This window comes from Denticeps clupeoides, chromosome 12, assembly GCF_900700375.1.
Source record: "Denticeps clupeoides chromosome 12, fDenClu1.1, whole genome shotgun sequence".
NCBI classification, from domain to species: domain Eukaryota; kingdom Metazoa; phylum Chordata; class Actinopteri; order Clupeiformes; family Denticipitidae; genus Denticeps; species Denticeps clupeoides.
This window is the reverse complement of record NC_041718.1, coordinates 6,769,868-6,789,547: the sequence shown is the minus strand read 5'-3', so window position 1 is coordinate 6,789,547 and position 19,680 is coordinate 6,769,868. Positions and strand designations below refer to the sequence as shown.

Below are 19,680 nucleotides of genomic sequence, written 5' to 3'. Positions count from 1 at the left end.
CATCGGTAAGGATCTGAAAATCTCTGATGGTCTCTGAACCTCAAAATCTCCTGGATGAAGGCAGGGTTCCACGCGTTTGCCGGGGAATTTCTGACTTCTTTTGAAGTGTTGTGTCATAATTCCTTTGATGTTTTAACATGCATCCTAAAGACTTTATGCCTCAAAGTTCAAGGAAGTGCACGTTTTAGTGGTCTTAGCATACTCCCATCCTGAGGCCCAAAGTATTTAAATGCGGTTCAGTAGTCATGAGAAAAAGCTTAAAAGTAATAAAATGGGGCTGTACTTGTATTGGTATCAAAATGATTGAGATTCAGCTGTAAGTGCAGTCTGAATCAACAACGGCAGTGATTCTGTGACATTTACACTCCAGCAGCCCCCATAGTCACAGTAATCAGTGACATCAGATATTATGCCATGTGACCACAGCAGAAAAAGGATAAATTGTTTGTTCATTTCAGCAAGTAAATCAATTGTTAGTGATTCATCTGTCAACCTTAAGATAAATAATAAGGGTTAATATTAAGTTAATATTAAGGATTTGAAGATGATCAATAGCATACTTTTTTTTTTTTTTAACAAAATACAAATCACCAAAACAGGGTAATTTTGTTGGCTCATTGGTTCAAAGAAATAAATCAATTGTTTACCCTGAAAAAGAACATAACATAAAATGAAGCCGATGCATGAAAATTGAGAAGAAGGGTTACGTACAATCGATACAAGTTGAACTGGGCATTAATTACAAACGTCCTAGGGAAATACTTTTCAGAAATGACATAAAACCATGGACATGGTTATACCTGAGTAGTAATCTTGATATAAAGTGAGAGAAAATGAGACTCAAGATTCTCATTTAATCAAGAATCGTGATGCAGCCCAACTCCAACATATCAGAGGCTCCATAATGAGATCTCAAGTCACGGTGTGATGTAAAGTCGTAGCGTGGCTGTTCTTTACCTTCTGTCTTGCTCTCTCTGTTTCTTTCTCAGTAAGCACTCAGGTCTATCACATCCATGCTAATGGTTTCTTAAGTGAGAAAATGCAAATTAAACACAGAGAAAGCCTGCCAGGCAATATGGGCCACCATATTTCTTGATCCATTCCTCTGGGGAAGGATTATCTGTCAGGATAGGCGCAGTGGTGAGTGTAGTCGTTTTGAGTTGCTTAATTCCATTGTGATGAGTTTTTTTCTGTGTGCGTGTGTGTTATGGCACACCATGCATAATGCTGATTAGATTAACGGTAGTAGCTTTATCAGAAACAGATAAGTCCGCTGCGCTGATTGAGTTGGGTTCGGTGTAAGATGAATGTGAATTGATGTCTTTAATATCCTTTGGGTAGATGAGTATCGCCGCTATATTAACACAAATAAAATGAGGTAAACACAGAATATTACATTTCCTTATTTATGAAGAGAGACTGCCGGGATGATTATTGAATGTCTGTCACGGGATGTAGACATAACTTTCAATTTTAAAGACAGATATCTCGCTTAAAAAAAAAAAAGGTTTCCAAGAACAAATAATAATAAAAAAACAGAAGAAAGAAGCAAACACGGAACGCTCCACCAGGGAGGCGATGAGTCCAACCCAGACAAATCTCATGCCACGGGCGCCACGACCTCAGAATAATGAGGGCCCTCCCTGTCACATTGAAGGGTCCTCCGCTGGCCGTCCTTTTATCCTTTACTTTGCCGTTTATCTGCTCTCCACGCCACACCGCTCCCTGTTGGCCATGGCGAGCCACCTTGGAGAGTTAGGTCCTTGTCGACAGTCGTTTAGCTGGCGGAGGAGGACCTTGGAGAGACCTCTGAGGATTGTGGTGTCCATTAGCACATGGCCCAGACAGGGTCATCTTGATTCCTGTGTCTGTCCTTTGCTTGGACATGTGAATGTGTCCCACAGCTCTGGAAGGACGAGGCATCCATCTGCAACGTTGTTAGACTAACAAAACATTTAAAACCTATTGGCAGTTATGGTTCCCCAGAGAGAATGTAATAACTTTTTTATGACGGGGGGAAAAGGGATGGCATTTATGAAGCGATACCTTTATAAGAACCCAGCTCCAAACCATGCTGCCATGGGATGGACGAGCATCAGGTCAAAAAATATGTGGCGATGTCAACTGGACATTCGCATTAATGTGCCAGTTGTTCACCGTTCCGTTTAGAACAGAATGATGTTTGCTCCTGAAAGAGCCATGTTTTTTTTTTAAGATTATGTTTGATAAGCTAAAACGTGTGCTTTAAATGGAATTGTATTGTGTTTTGTTGGTATTTATATCATCCATAACTCAATTCAGTTTTCTCTGTGGAGACTTTTCTATAAAAGCTGGCATTTCAACAGTGATTCATGGATGATTTGAACATAAGAAAGTCCTTCCATCAGTATAATAATAATAATTATGCCTTTAACCTAGATGCTTAGATATTTGTTGTGGTTTTGATAAAAAAATAACAAAAGGCTATGGTCATCAAAATGATAGTATAATAAAAACATTAATGATCATTGTTATAATAAATAAAAAAATATATAAATCAGGTCATATTTTTTTTGCATGAGGTTGTATGTAGTATACAGATATGTTTCAACAAAAGAGGTTAAAAATTCAGTGCTGATATGAAGTTTTAAAAACATCAGCCAATAGAAATGAACATATTTTAAACATTTCACTAAATGTAGATAGAATAACTGACATTCTTTTTCACCAGATAAGTCACATGTCCGTCACAGGCCATCTGGACCCTTGTTACAGTGGCAAAAAGTAAATCTGATCAAAATATATTAAAACTGCAATACATGAAAGTATGAATAAGTAAACGAATGAAAGATGGAATGAATGTATTCTGGAAGCAAGTGTATAAGAGCTAGATGCAGGGTAGGAGAGAGAAAAGTCATTTATGTGCATAATTGGATAATGTAAAGCAATTTGCGGTGAAGTGCTGGCCTGATGCCTTTTTATTTATAAAAGATCTCGGCCTTTTCTTCCTGTTTGTGCACAGCTCACACCCTTGGCTGTCAGAGACTCATTTGAATAAGTGACTTCATCATGGATTACACTTACTCATCAATACCCTGTGGCCATGAACACTGGAAATACCACAGTAAAAAATCATTCTGATCATGTCCTCTCAGCTTTCTTTCTTTCTTTCTCTCACGGTTTCACTCCTCCTTCCAGCCGGCGCCCTTCCCAGCTGGAAAGGAGGCTCGGAACACCTCTGGGGTGGTCTGCTTTTTAAGAGGCCTGTCACTTTTTTTTTTAAAGACCAGTTACTGTTGTCTAACGCCGGAATATATCCTTCACTCACAGCCCTGTGCAGGCCCTCACACTGTTCCCTTAATTGGACAAATACAACCGGCTCCTCGTGCTGCAGATGAAAAAAAAAGTCAAGGATATTTTATTCATTCATTATATGGTGTCACAATCTAACTATATTTCATGTCCTGTTTATGAGTCTAATTCGCTGTACTCCTTCTCTCTGAAAGTAGCATGAAAAATTGAATGGAAGGGTGCTTGCTGCCACTTCATAGTGGCAGCATAGACTGACGGGTAAACTGAACTGATACCAGATCAGTTCTGGTTCCTCACCATCTCACTGCATTGCACCACAGAGACCTCCTCATACACCATGATAATGAATGACATGGACTCTGCATGTATGAAACCGCCTCTGTCATCTATTTTTACTGAGATAACATCCCAGTGCACAGAGGAAGCTTAGCCTTAAAAAAAAGTTTAAATATGTATTAGTTTTAGAGATTGTGGGTATTTTGCCTTTTAAAAAGCAAATCTCTCACAATCAACCTTTCTGCAGAATTCTATTAAGTCATGTTATTTCTGATTTTGTTCCCATTTTTATGCTGCAATTGTTCGACAATAGGCTGTAATATTCAAGAACCAAAAATTAGATTAGGAATATCACTTTGTGTCAAGTGGTTATTATATAACTATTTAATTTTGATTATTTAGCAATAAAAAAACTCGTTTTGGTAACTGACAATTGCCTCTAAAGAAAAAAAATTAATTATGAAGCCAAGCCTTATCAGGGCTCTTAGTTTGTATACTTGATATTCTATAGAAATCGAACGAGAATTGCTGGTGTCTTCCCATTGTAAGTCGCTTTGGATAAAAGCGTCTGCCAAATAAAGTAAAGTAAAGTAAAGTAAATAAATCTGCATCTGAGAAAAAAAAAAAAAAACTGGCCATGAACTGGTTATAAACTGGCCATGAGCAGGGGTCACCCCTTAACCATTCACACATGGCACAATTATTGTGAGGCAATGAAATATTTATTTATTGCTGGATTATTATAAAGAGGCCAATAATATAAGAATGTCACAACCAAGGCAGGGTGATGGAGGATGGACACCGAAGGGTTTAAAAGAACTTAAGTTTTTTTGGGGTTACACAAACCGAATGGAACCACCATGTCGTGCTCTGAATTGTCCATGTCCCAGTCTCTGGCTCAGAGCAGCACACACCTCAGTTCAACGTGTGGGACGAGGACTCTGTAGACATCTGGATCAGGCAAGTTAAATAGGGAGATGATCAAGCAGCCTGACGCCTGTTAACCAGAGACACTCATGAGGTGGGCGATAACACGACAACACAGACCCTAAATTGGGGGATCGAAGCACAATAAAGTTGAACTTTTAATTTATCTGAAGTCTTTAAGACACATAAGTATTGTCACAGAAGTCCACTGTTTTTATGTCTCGTCCATCAGTTATGGCCCACATTGGCAGAGGATAAGAAATTGGCTGTCCTTCTTGGGATGGAGGCCTTTCTTGAGCACTGCTCCCTTTTCTTACCTTTGACAAAATAAGCACATTTCGTCAGCCCAGAAGCCGCGTGCGACTGAGATTTTATTGGCTCGGCTCTTTCAGCTGACTCTGCACAAAAGGGGTTGCATTATGTCAAATGCACATAAAGCAAATGTAAAGCCACAGCACTTTCCACCATTTAATAACATTTCAGTCAGCTCTTAGCTTTTTGGTTCATTTGGCAGATGGAAATGCTGTTTATCTGCGGAGGCTACGCTGCGATTCCACTTGAACGCTCCACTGTCTGGTCTGTAATTTGAGCCGTTCCTGCTCTTTGTTGGCTTTGCGCTGCTGCGTGCGCATTTACCTTCGGGAACAATGTGAGCGAGCAGGATGGAGAGTTGCCATCCCCACAAAAAACCTTTTGGGTTGGACCTTGATCTCCCGGAATAGGCCTTCTGAAAGGCGGTGACCTTTGTTTTCATAAGTCACAAATGCAATTCAGACAATTTTCCTTTACAGCTGCTGTCTCTTCGGGGACAATTATGCATTACCCTCACTACACTCGTGTTTGTTGAATTGGAGCACGTAGAAGGTCAGCAGCATATTTTTCAGTTTAGCACGTCTGAAGTGAACAAATTGAAAGTTGGACGTATTCAGTCAGATTATGGAAACTGCATCCTTGATCTCCGGGGGTGAGATGAGAAAGCAGCCGGTGGCCCTCCTCATAGCTCTCAATTAGTGATGTCTAGATTGTCTGGGTTCTCCATCAGCGCTTTGCTCAGTTCCATCCTTCACTGATGACATTCCTCTCCTGTGACTCTCAATACAGGCCATTAAAAAAAAAAAACTTGTGTGTGTGCTGGAAATGAATTGATTTTTAAGGCCATTGCCTTTCCTGCATTCCCCCTTTAAAGGCCATTAATAAATGGCTGTATGCTGGTAGTGCTGAGGTCAAGTGCTTTTTTCTCAAGTGAGAAAAAAAAAAAACGGTGAAAATTACAAAATGTCAATCAATTCCTCTTTGTTAGACGTGAGAGTGTCCATTGTTTCATTGAATGATCGTTAACAAGACTGGTCATGGTCATGGCCCAGGAGTGTGAACCTCTTTCCCATAAAGCACCAGCTGTTTGAAGATCTAGTGGCGGTACCAGTGGAGCAGTGCTGGAGCATAGCTCTAAATGTTTACACATAGTATACATTTAGAACTATGTTCACTATGTAACTGGATGTCTACTCAAAGACACAGTTAAAAAGCATCCCCCTGATCAGGAGTTGGAGGTGCACCACCAATCTCTTCTCCTCTCTCTAGTTAGGTACACATTTATGTAGAGCTGTAATCAGGCCTAAAAATGTGATTTAGCAGTTAGGACATTTTCCTTTATAGTTAAATTCATAAACAATATTCATAAACATACAAACATAAATTCATAAACAAAATGGATCAAACCCTTCCTTGGACTATTAACATGCTCCTGTCAACATGTCACATGCACAAAGTCAAGCAAGCGGTGTTGCCAGAAAATTCTTTGAGACCAAAACATTCAAATATTTGACTAAACACTCTCCACACTGATAAGTACCTGATTAGGATTTAACTGCTCTGACTACTACATATTTAAATGTAAATTCTTGATAACCAATTTTTTCCCAAATGAGCAAAAACAAACCTTCCCAATCTGGCAACACTGAGCACAAGATCCCACCTCGTCCTCTTTTTACCTTTTTAGTTTTTGTCCTCATAATAAAACTTGTGCATGTATCTATGTAATCATTTCATGACCACGCCCACTCCCAAACCACTAACAAAACTAGCTAATATGCCATTCATGAATGAATCCAATGCATACTTACCGTTAGTAATAACACTTTTTTGTAAAAGTAATACATCTGAGAGGAGTAGGCAGGCCTTCTAATACAGAGCAAATGATAATGAGCAGAAACCCTGCCTTATAGTGCTGAGTCTTCCACACAAGTGCTAAAAGGAACAAATCTGTGGAGTCTCACTGCTCCCCATGACAATCTCTCGATAAGACAATTTTGCTGTGAGCTCATGCGACTCCTCCGAAATGATCTCCAGGACTTGCCCGTTGCTCAGAATCTTGGGGCTTTATTTGTCAGAATTGCACGACACCGTGACTTTTAAAATGAGCCGTTGGCTGACACTTCCACACATTGCAGGGATATGCAAACCCATTAAAAAGCCAATTACCCGCTCCTTTCTTCAGTATTATTTTATCATGGTACCATGGTACCAAGGCGTAAAAAATATATGTGCTGTCATTGTAAAAAAGTCAGTGTTCAAACAAAGTAGCAGCTCTCGTGAATCACGTCAGAACTGGGCACCTAATGTGTAATTTGCAGCAACATATATCTGAAAAAGGGGCAGATATATTGAGCTTTATTACAGTTTTACATCCCTTTTTGTTGAGGCAAGTGATTAATCATAAGCCTGAAATCCACTGCCTGTCACCATCTTGCAGTCTCGAAATTTGTTTATGAATATAACAATAAAGAAAAATTGCCTAATCACCTTAAGCAGATTAACTCAATCTAGACTGATCACCAGATCTGAAAATCTTGGCCTTTTGGCTTGGATTTTAAAATCGAGTCGGGTCTTATTCTGTTGGGCTAGTGTAAAGACTTGGGCCAAATTCTTTCGGCCTCAGACCAGGTTGGGCCTTACGTTTTAGGCCTGATTACAGCTCTACTTAAATCTGTACCTAACTAGAGAGTGGAGAAGAGGTTGGTGGTGCACTTCCAACTCCTGGTCATTGGAATGGGAATTCCAATTCCCATTTATTGTCCAGTGGACAAGTAGAATGGTCTCTCTCTCACTCCATTATATTTAACAGTTGTCCATGTCAATTTCCAGTATTGTACAAATGTCTTACCATCTGCTCGGCCATACAATAGTCACAATCTTTTACTGTCTGTGGTCACTGCACCCACACTACAACACTTCCCTACACAACACTAGCTATACTGTTCATCCACAGCCTACCTTGTGTACGTCTTGCATGCATATCATTTCCCAACAATCGAGTAAATGAATTTGTCAAAGCAAAGACATGTCCATCCTTAAACTTTTATCAAAGAAATGGTCACTAAATAACATTTACACTCATTATCATTCATCACTGCATGAGATGAGGACATGCAAATTAATACAATCTAAGATGTGTGTCATTTTGATCTTCTCAAAACTAATTCCATTAAATCATAAAAGGGCATAATCACATAGTAATCAGATTGCTGAAGAACAAAGACCTCCTCTGAACATCACGGCATTTCTCCAATGTAATGGTAGATGCAGGGAATAGAGTCCATCTGTCCATTCTTGCTCAGTTTTTCACTCACATCTCATTCTGATCTCAGTTATCTCTCCAGGATACTATTGTTAGGCCCATATATTACATTATTACCAATCTGAGGATTCAATCTTTATGAATATGAGCTGACATTGATTTTCCCAGACCATTCAACCTATTTTCCTTGCTGCTGCATTCAGCTGCACTAAAGTTTTTTTTATTTTTTAACCACCAGATATCTTCCAGATATAAATGAATAAATAGACTCAGGTTTTGAAATGGTTGATTTCAATCAAAGAAGCTTTCCTGAAGATAGAAAAAATTGTTTTCCCACTCCCACACTGAAGAACGGCCTCCTGACTGTCAATCATCAGGCAAAAATGCATTAGCGAACGCGCTCTGCCTCTACAGATAGGAGTGATAAATCTCCTGAAATTGAGACTAGAGGTTATGTGATGAAACGGTGCAGTGGGAACAAGGTGTTCGCAGGTATATATTTGTGGAGTCTGTACTTTGTGTTTTTACGAGACTCCTCGCGTCTGTCATCCCCGTGCTGTGTTACATCTCCCGCTCAGTCTCCCATTTCCAGCTGCTCCCCGAGATTCCGAATCCAACTCTGGATAACAGCACGGCAGTGCCGAGATCACCTGAGCGGAAAGAGAAGGGAGGCGTCCGTCTTAAACCAGGATTAATGGGACCTCTGGATTCCCTGTTTTTCCCCATTTTCTTTAATCCCCAGGCCCCACAACAATTGGGCAGAGGGTGATGAATTGGAGGCTTGCAGCCCTTAAGACAGTTTTGTTGCTGCAAGGTATTTTTATACCCTGAAGGTTCGTTTAATGATATATTGCCCCTGTCTTTTACTTCTCTTTCAAAATGACTCCTCTCCATTTTTTTTTTATTGTTATCGTCTAATTAGAACAGTACAAGTAGTTTAGCTGCATTGTTAATGTTGTGATTGTCTAAACGGAAAAAGGCGTCAGGGCGTTCAGTGGCGCTGAAGCGCCGCTGCCATGGTGTCATTGGCCCTAATGATTAATAATTGATTACAGATCGTTTTGGACGGAGAGTCAGAGTGGAATGCACTCGGCGCGTTTAGGTGAGGCCGGCGTCCGGAGAGGAGGCCGCGGGCCGTAGGTCGACGATTTGGAAACACGACGGGACTGACAGCAGATAATCGATGCTGCACAGGCTCTCCGTCAAAGAGGATAAAGTGCACGTCCTTCCCGCCGCAGCCCCGTACGGCCTGATAATGCTCCCAGTGTTTTTAGCCCCTTGTCAGGACCATGATTCTGTTGGCTTAGTGAGGCGTGAGCAATAAATCAAGCTTGACCCGCTGCGATGGAAGCGTGACAGGGGACGGACGTGTCACTTTGCGTTCACATCGCCAACCCCCCAAGGGAGAAGGGAGTCTTTCAGTAGCACGTGTGCTCAGGAGTGTTGGTATCTCCATTTGATACCATTTTGCGTTATTGCACGTGAAAGTGAATGTTTACACGATGCACCCATCTGCGCCTGAAAGATGTTCAGAAAACAAGGAAATAAGCGGAAAGCAAAATACGTCCGGTGAATGGAGGGTGGTAGTAGCCTAGTGGGTAACACGCTCGCCTATGAACCAGAAGACCCAGGTTCAGATCCCACTTACTACCATTGTGTCCCTGAGCAAGACACTTAACCCTAAATTGCTCCAGAGAGACTGTCCCTGTAACTACTGATTGTAAGTCCCTCTGGATAAGAGCATCTGATAAATACTGTAAATGTAAATTAATATGGAACTTCAGGGAACAGGTACAGCTCATGAAGGGCAGGTGTCGACATCTCAATAACACCCAACAGCTTGATGATTATTTTGAATAATTTTATTTCAGAAGCTAAAAATATTTACATATATTTGTGGACACTGCCAGAAATAAGCAACAATTGCAAACATGGAAATAAACTGATTGCTTACTGAATAAGTCACTGTTTTTATAAACCAAGTTTAAAATGGGAGGAGTCAAAAGTGATTGTCCAATGTTCAACCAAGTCAAAAATGTCTTAACAATGCATTGTTAAGACATTGATACATTTCTAAAATTCTCTACTCATGTGGTTGTTTTCCTATTGAGGCTGAAAGCCCATCCTGTCTCTCTCTTGGCTCCGCCCTCGTGCCCAAAAGGCATAGCACCTGTCATGTCCGTCAGCCTAGTTTATCGCGCACTCTTTCCCATCCACTCAGCCAGGGCAGTGTTGGGTTATCACGATGCCCTTCGAGACCTGCTCCCCAGCGAATGTGCTCAGTGCTCGGGATGAGAGGATGTCTTCTGCATCCTTCCTGGCATGACAGCTGTGCCTGGCCTCCATTAGCACGGCCATCCATTATCCAGTGGAGGCATTTGTCTTGTTTATCTGTTCGTCATGCAGTCTTGTGTCCCTTTAAAATTGATATTAAGAAGACCCTCCCGCCTCCCGCTGTCGATTTATTGGAAGAATAGCTACAGACTGACATTGGGCTCTGAAAAGGTGGTGCTACACCAGGCAGAACCCGCAGTGTGATATTTGCAGGGTTTTCCAGGGAACCATTGTGAAGATGAATCATGTCCTCTTTTCTTTTTAAAAAATATGGCTCGCAGAAATGTTTTTGTTCATATGCCGATGTTCTCTGGTGCCTTTGATGCTGAATTTCATTTATTAGGGGTGGTCACAGCCAAGTGCAGTGGACAAAAAAAAAATATGTTGCAGTACATAAGGAAGTCTGAAAGAACAGTACTTCAGAACACACCTCAACTAGATTTATTCTATAATACACAAAGAAATAAATAGACATAAACATTAGAATATTCTTTGCTGTCTTTTATTACTTATTGTCTACTGTGAATTTTTAAGCTCCCATCTTTATTTCTTTAGTTTGTTGTCTGTAGATATTGTAATGAAGCCCTTTTATAATTCCTCGCTTTTATTAGTTTGCCTCTTCGTCTCGCTCATATTATAGCTTTCTATGATCTTCCCTGGTGATGTGGCTGATTTTGAATATAGTTGCATTCATTCATGCACCTTCCTATTCTCATCACGCTGGTAATAAATAAGCAGCTTAATTTGAAACAACCTTGTCCTGATTGGAACGCTTGCCCACTGACAGAGACTGACATGATAAAGGCCATTCTTTGTTCCAACATAAAAAGGAGAGAAAAGGGGAAGGAAAAAAGAGAAAGAAATGAAGAAGGCCTTGATTCCAGGTCCAATTTCTCATCTGCAGCAGATAAGAATTCCAGGCCTAGTTATTTATTTTCGAGTGAGGAAAATGTCAGCAGCATGCTTTCTGCAGCTGCCTTAACAATGATGCCTTCAGCGTTCGTTACTGACATGCTGGGACTGAGGTCACTTTATTTTGGGACTGCATAGCAAATTAATTAATCTTAATTCATTCAAAAGATGCATTGATAAATCAGTAATAAACTGATATTGACCAATATCATTCTTGTTGGCTATCATCAGTGGAAAAAACAAAAATGTGCTATTCAGCAATGACTGTGGCCAGTGCTTATCATTGTCACATGAATTTGGTGCAGATTATTTGTTGTCTGGTGCAGACAACAGTAGCCTAGAGCTAATTAACACAACTAGGCTTAAAATGAGCTGTTTTCCATAAAACAAAATTTCTATTTCTTTTGCACACAAATGGGTTAATAAATAAAGTAAAACAAAATAAAGTGAGCTATGGGTTATACAAAATATAAATTAATTTATTAGGATTTATTATGCTTTTGCCATTATATTGATGAGTATTTGCAATCACATTTTTTAAAAATGACCCTTACACACGTACCAGCATCCCTCTGGGATTTGACAGACTCGTGATACTCAAGGGATGACACTTATTGGTTATTGGAACAAGGCCAAGCAGAATTCACAGTGATTGTAACATTGTGAAATCCTGGAAGGACTGAGAGAGCATCCTTGTGTGTCTGTGTACTTATATATTTCAAATTAAGATCTGTTTGCAACGTTAAACCCAGAGGTTTTAAGCTTGCTTGCAGCATTAATGTTCAAACAGCATAAATATATTTTCTTGCGCATCGTGGGACTGGACTGATTGATCACATTTTAAAAGCCTTGACAGGCCTCTTTGATGACAAAGATATGAAATGGCGTTTAATAAGGAGTCATGTTTACCAGCGAGTAAATCCCTGTAGCAATAACCCACAGCGTGATGGCGGCCGGACTGCTGAAATTCCCTCCGGGTTCATTTCGGTTACCAAGGATGATTGGCTCGTTTGCATGCCACTTCGCAGGCCCCGGCCGCACCCCTCCCTCCAGGAGTGACGCTTCAATTATTGATTCTCCCCCTCATCAGATTAGCCACAAGCTCCACTTTGTGCCCTGTGTCTGACAGCGTCGGCAGCTGAGATCAAATGTGAAAAGGTCAAGGAGGTGAGCTGGCGTGACTTAAAAAGGCCACTGCAAATTCCCGCCCCGACTTTGAGGGCCCGCAGCCTTGCATCTCATCTCGCCCGTGTAAGCACGAGGAGACGCTGTTTGGCCCGTTGGCCGGGTGACTGATGGAGTCCGAGAGGAGAGAGATGGAGCCACGGGCTGTGAAACGTGCACGAGGAGTGACACAGATGAAGCCGTATCACGATAATTAGGGCATGGTGAGCGTCGGAGGCGAATCATGAAGGGCCATTACGCATCGAGGACAGGAAGCATATGGGGTCTGGCTCCGGCGACAGCCTGATTCTCCGTGGTGGAGGTGAAGTGCGAAAAGGCTTGGGAATCTGGCGTGTTTAAATGTGCGAAATGGGCCGAGGGCCCAGAAGCCAGCGCTCTGATCCTCTCCACTCCCGCTTCTGGGACCCCTGCCCGCCCTGAACGTGGAAGGCTGTGATGCTCAGCGTGGGGTGGGGTGGGGTGGAGTGTGTGTGTTGTGTCACATGGGGTGTGTCGGGGGTGGGGGGTATTTTGCGAATATTGCTTGCAGCTGCTTTCCACGCCGAAACTGTTTTCCGCAGATATGGAAGCTGCCACCGCGCCCGACACGCTCTTCTTACCTCAGATTTATGGATGCCGTGATTTCAGCCTTTTTCCCACCCCGTTTTCCCCTCCAGTGCGTCGGGCCTCCAGAGGACATACCAGATTACCGTGCTCATTTAGCACTGTGGTATATAGGTACTTTACTTCCCTGAGATAAAAAGCACCACGAGTGGGCAGTGAGAAATGCTCCGACCTTATCAGACCTAGCAGGAGTGGGCCTAAATACCAGAACCTTCAATAATTGCATATTAAAGTGACAACCGGCAGCATTTCCACCATTTCTCATTTGGTGGATGCATTATTAGACCAGAAATGTGACACAAGGTTCATTGAAATTCTTGGTAATACTCGTCCATAGAGATGAAAGCTTCTTTAAATATTACCACTCTGTTAGAGAACATGCGCAAGGACTGAATAGGAGCTTTTGTGGTATGGATTACTGCAAAGAGAGATGGGGAGTTGAGCTGCCGCTATTATAGCAGGCACATGGGGCAGTGGTGGCCTAGCAGTAAAGGAAGCGGACCCATAAACAGAAGGTTGCCGGTTCGAATCCTGACCCGCCAAGGTGCCACTGAGTAAAGCACCGTCCCCACACACTGCTCCCGGGGGCGCCTGTCAAGGGTGATGGTTAAATACGGAGACATTTTGTTGTGTCACCATGTGGTGTGCTGCAATGTTTCACAATGGCAATCACTTCACTTTCACTTTCACATGTTGGGGGGTGAAATGAACAATAAATTTGTTAAATGTTTTTGTGTCCTTTGATGGTGCCCTGGGACAAATACAGATTTGCTATACCCTTAAATGTGGCTCCTAATACTATTGGGCAGTCAAACAATCTTCAGTAGATTGTGATCATGTTTCTGATAAAGGCCAAAATGGACCCTAAACTGACACTGATTGTCCCATCAGCATTTATGTAGTTTAACAACTTAACATCTTAGGAATCAGAACCATAGACAATCTTTAGCGAACATTTACTAGTTGCTTTCTGCTGACAAAAATCATCCAGTGAACTGATCCTTAGTTATGTTTTATTATATTCCAAAGCATAAGCAGTCAAGTGACATGCGCAGATGAAGAATTGCACTCAAGGTTCAGGACAATTGGAAACTTAAAATTGAGTTTTAAAAGTGAATTGAGCTATTAGGGGTTTAGGAATTGTTGTTTTTCTGATTTTGTATCTTGTAGCTTGTTTGGAACTGTAGCTTGGAACTGACTAGACTGGTATTGGCTTGTGTGAAACCAGGCTACATACCATGGAGTGTGATGGTGGTCGGGACGGGGTGTCCAATTTTATCACTGAGATCAAGTAGATCAGTAGAGACCCAAAAGTCTCTCTGTACAAAAGCACGGGTGACATGATTTTGATTTGGATGGCAAGGTGACACGTGCCCTTTTTGGTTGATTAAGAACCAGGTTAATTAAAACCCTAGACAATTTGTTAGCATTTCATTGTTGGTGCTAGGAGACCTGGAATTTAAATATCTGTCTGATGTGTTTACTTTGATTTTCCAGTCTCAGGTAAAAGTATTTTGTCATTATGTTTGTCATTTTCAAATCTTCAAATTTTCAGATGTTGTGAAAGTCCGCTTCTTAGCAGCGATGCATTGTTAATAGAATATGCATGTTTTTATGCTCACAGTGTTTGTGACTGTTGCTTTAAACTGCAGTCTGCAGCACTGACTTGTACAAGGAACGGCATTTTTTGACCCCCTTGTTCTTGTAGAGGGTGGAATAAGTCTAGAGGACTCCACATGTCTAGACCCTCATTAATGTGTGAATTAGTTCAGGTTTAGAGGTCTCGCGTGTGAACAGTGCAGATATTGGCCGTCATTGGAGACAGGGCTTTATAGGCTTCTGTGTGAATTGCCTGATGTAAAAACTGAAGTGGCTGTTGTGCATAAGGGATTTAATCAGCCCAGTTCACCGCTGGTGGCCTGGTTAAAGGCTCTGTCTAGACTGGATTACAACTTGGAATAAATTGCCTTCATCCCAAGCCCAAGGTTTGGTTTGATTGATATCTGGTTATGGGTGTGACCCACTCATGTGCTTGAATCATTCCTGTGCAATTCAGTATTCCACCCTGCATCTTCAAATTCCTTCAGAGTTTGGGGCCATGATTTATTATTGAGGTGTAACGAATGGTTGAGAAAATCCAGTCGTCTTCTTTTTTTTAAGCCGTCGTCTTTTTAACGTCTCATTTGGGCAGCGTGTTATATTATTGCATCAAGTCCAACAATCTGATTAATTGTAAAAGGGTCTTAGACAAGGCTTTTGACGGCATAACCGAAGGTATTAGGGCCCACGGGCTCACACTGTGAAATAGTTATCTTTGATAAGATAATTTCACAGGAGATCTTATTAAATGATTTCTATTTTACTTCAGGAAAAGTGTTACCTTGGGACTGATTTGTAATTACTTATGCTAATAAAATAATTGCTTTTCTCCTTTGTCTCAATAACAGAAACTCCAGGGAAAGTCATTACATTTATTTAAGTTTACCTTTTTGTCCGCTAATGCATCTGTGCTCTCTTGTCTTTAACATTTATCATCCTTCAAGTGAAGGCCTAAGACCACGGAACATTTAAATAAAAAAGGACGTAAACCACTCAGCAGGAGTATATATTCATTTTAGCTTTCTTTTTTCTTGTTTTTATATCATAAAAACAAGATGTAAGACCACATAATCAATCAATGTAAGACCACATAAAAGCAACAAAATAAGATATTTTCTCATACATTATAATATTCTGTTATAGATTCAGTTGCATATTCATATTGCAGCATATATTTTGAAAAGTAAATTTAAGTGTAACTTTTTCTAAAAGTGTAATGTGTCCATAGCACTGCAGCAAGAAGTAATAAACATTTAACACCTTCATCAACATATAGCATAACCGTATACCAGATAAAACTATATCTGGGCAATTCTACTGAAAGTGGACTTTCTGTCACACCCATAAGGCCAGCTAAATATTCAGCTGTAGAGTTTGCATTAAAAATATTGTCAGGAAACATAACACTATTCTTGTTCATTTTTTTTCATGCGGTCCCTCCAGGATTCCAAGATTTTCTATTCTGATTTTTAAAATAAAAATTACTTACTCATTTATCTATTTTTTGGCCTTGCACAGCGCTTGAAACAGGCTAGGATTTCCCCTGGTCATTTCCATGCATTCCATGCAGTGACTGGTGGATTTTTTTTTATTTGATTTATTGAGTTTACAATATTTAAGGATTTAAGGATTACTAATCATTTAGTCATGATATTTAAGACCTTAATTTTGGAATGTCAACTTTTTAAGGATTTGCAGAAACCTTGCTCTGTGCTCTGTGCTTTCGCCCATTACCCAAAACTAATGCCTCGTGCTGCAAGTAGGTGATGCGACTTTGTCATTTTCTCAATGAGAGGATATTTCTACGGTAGGCCGGTATTGGCAAAATCTCTCCCGTTGGCTAAATGTATATCTTGTATCATTAATACCACACAACACTACTTATAATTAGTAGTTACAGGGACAGTCACACTGGAGACACTCAAGGTTAAGTGTCTTGCTCAGGGACACAAAGAGGGGTTTGAACCTGTGACTTCTGGTTCATAGGCTAGTATCTTACCAACTAGGCTACTGCCACCAAAATGTTTTCCTACATTTTCGTACCAGTGCTAGTACATGAGCAGTGTCTGAATTGCCCAAGAAGATTAGAAAAGAGGTCAAGTATGAATATAGTTGTTGATAAAAAATATATATATTTTTTCCTACAGGATCCTTTATGGTGGTCAATGCATCAGGACGTGCTTCTGGACAGAAGGCACACCTGCTGCTACCAACGCTGAAAGAGAATGACACCCACTGCATCGACTTCCATTACTCCCTGTCCAGCAGGGACGGCTCCAGCCCTGGTACCCTGAACATCTACATCAAAGTGGATGGTGGCTCACAGGGCAACCCTGTCTGGAATGCCTCCACAGTTACGGAGGGTTGGGTGAAGTCTGAACTTGCCATCAGCACCTTTTGGCCCAACTCTTATCAGGTGAGTCCAGTGAGCCATTATGTCACATGAAAGTCATATACATGGCTGTATCTGTTCATTATGGTCATCATATACCAATCAAGCATTGGCCAACTGATTAAAGCCCTCCACATAGGTGCTTCTGGTTACCAATCTACCACTGTACAACCTACCACTGTAGTACATGTTTATTGGGGTACTGCAAAATATGAATCATTGGCCCAGAACACTTACAGCCTGTGTATGAGTGTGGTAAGTGCATGTTCTCAGAGGTACAGAGAAACAGTCTTGCTCAGCATAGCAGAGTCTATTCAAAGCAGCTGGAGTCGATATGCTTGTACCTCCTTAAGCTGAAGAACCCTCCACCTTAATTTACCATAACTGATTCCTGTAAACAGACACGTCAGAACCTCGCTAAGCTCAGCCATGTCTTTCTGTAGTAAGTGGAACACACCTTGAGCGAGGATCAAAGTCTGGCTGTAGTATAACTTTTGGCTGCTTTAACATGGCCTCGAGTTTCTTCTGAATTCCAACCTTGGCTACACTGACCTCCAAAAACCCTGCTCCCACACCAGGTGTTTGGCAACAGTGAGATACAATTACAGATTCCAAACTGCCATCTTCCAGCAACAGTGGCGCTTTTATTCCAGGCTACATTTTAATCATTATATTATTTTAAAAACTGTGTATGCATTATAGGTAGGGTCATGTATAATTGGATAATAATGCTCCCACAGACATGTGAAAAGGTCAGGCAAAATGGTTTAGGACAGTATACAAGACATCATTGTAAGTCCACAATTCCACAATGCTCTCTGGAACATCAATAGACTCTTTATTCATGTTGGCATAAAGTGCAGATAACTATATGCTTTTTAATTTTATGAAAGTATCTGTCCTGTATATATCACACAAGATGGACATCATCCTAGTTTGTATATATAGAGTGTAGTAAATGTCCTGACCTGTGATTTGATAAACAGATATGTAGTAACAACCCCTCACACACACCAGCAGACTGGTGTAAAATATAAATATAAATGTAAAATATGATGAAAGACTGAAAATTAAATAAAGCAAGTGGCTTGTTCTTATTGGTTCAGAGTTATTCATATTTCAATTCACTTTGTAATACTGGCTCTCACGACCATTTCGGTGAAAATCAAGTATTTCTCGTTATCTGTCATCTGCCATGAGTGAATACTCATGTGAAATAGCTACAAAATTATGCATTACTTTGCAATTACCCAGGGCCCACAAATGAAAAGATTGTGGGGAACAAGCAGTTATGAAATATACCAGTTTCACACCAGAAACAAGTACGTAAAAACACAATTATTCTAATTTACTTGAAGCCACGATAGCACCCAGTTTCCTGTGTTCATTAACTGCCTGTTTGGAGATACATTTTTTGCAATTGTTCACTTCATGAAGAAGTTTTTTTTCTGAGGCAACCAAAGCATTAAAATGGTAATGAGGTTCCATGCTGGAATTCGAGCACAGCACTAATTTTCTTCCGGCTGCCATTTGGACTCCACAACACGCCCAGGCAACCTTTCTACACTGCATTTTTCAGCCAATTTGGCCCAAATGGCCCAAATGAGTCTATTTTCAGTTCTCAAGCCTTTGTGAATGGGCCCCAGAAAGGACTTCAGACCATGGGCTTAGTCACCCTGGTACAATTATCTTTGCAATCATCATCGTAATCTCTCATGGCGAATGGGCATGTTAAATAACCTCTGAGGCTTCAATTTTAGTTCTGCCTCCTACCCTCTATCTTGTTCTCTCTCTTGCTTGCTCTCCACCCCCATCTCCTGTCTTATCGCTCAGATTATTCATTCCTTTTATACAGGAAAAGTCAACTGTCCTGCCTCTTGGTTTTCTCAGCTTTTGCTGTTATTTTTGAAGAATTTGTTTCAGAGAAATAACATTTTAGCACATCTGATTCAGAGACGTGTGCTCTTGTTTTGAAGATGATGCCTCTGGCTGTATCTTTGGAGGAACAGCTTCGGTGATGCTTATGGAATCATTAGGTCTTTCATGTCTTCCAGAGCTGATCAGACTCTGCATGAATGGTTACAAATGATTCCTATATTTTGAGTGACAGCCATCTTGAAGCCCTCTCTGCTATGCTCTTCACTCAGTGATGGCTTCAAGTGATTTTCAAGACATGGTTCTGTTGGTACCACACCTCTACAAGTGCCTTCGAGTTGCAGTTGAGAGTGTGCTCCACGGATTTCTGTTGGAGAATAGTAACCATGCTTAATGTTTGCAGATTTGATGGTATTTGAAGCAGGCTGGATGAGGAAATTGATGTGGTGAAGCTCAGTGCTCCGAAGCTCATCCCGTGTCACTTTCCTCCTGACTGTGTTGTCCTGTCTTGCCCAGACACCCTGTTGCCTTTCACTTTCTGTCTTCTACTGCTCTCACCTTCACCTGGACTAGGCACCTTGCCTACCTCTGCTGATGTTCATTTGGATAGTTGGAAAGCACCCATGGCCAAATTGGACCTGTGTGTCACTTCTCACCATCCGGCTTCCTTAACAAACTCCACTTTCTGGCAGTCCTTTTGTGGATCCTG

General features: G+C 41.0%; 1 protein-coding gene across 13 annotated transcripts in view; it reads left to right on the top strand.

Moving 5' to 3' along the window:
* Positions 1 to 19,680, top strand: part of ptprt (protein tyrosine phosphatase receptor type T) — a 223,199-nt gene that overhangs the window by 55,802 nt on the left and 147,717 nt on the right. For all 13 annotated transcript variants that reach the window (XM_028997567.1, XM_028997574.1, XM_028997573.1 and 10 more), the window contains one exon: positions 16,852 to 17,120. In XM_028997567.1, the coding sequence (XP_028853400.1) occupies positions 16,852 to 17,120 (269 nt within the window). The remainder of the gene's footprint in view (positions 1 to 16,851; positions 17,121 to 19,680) is intronic.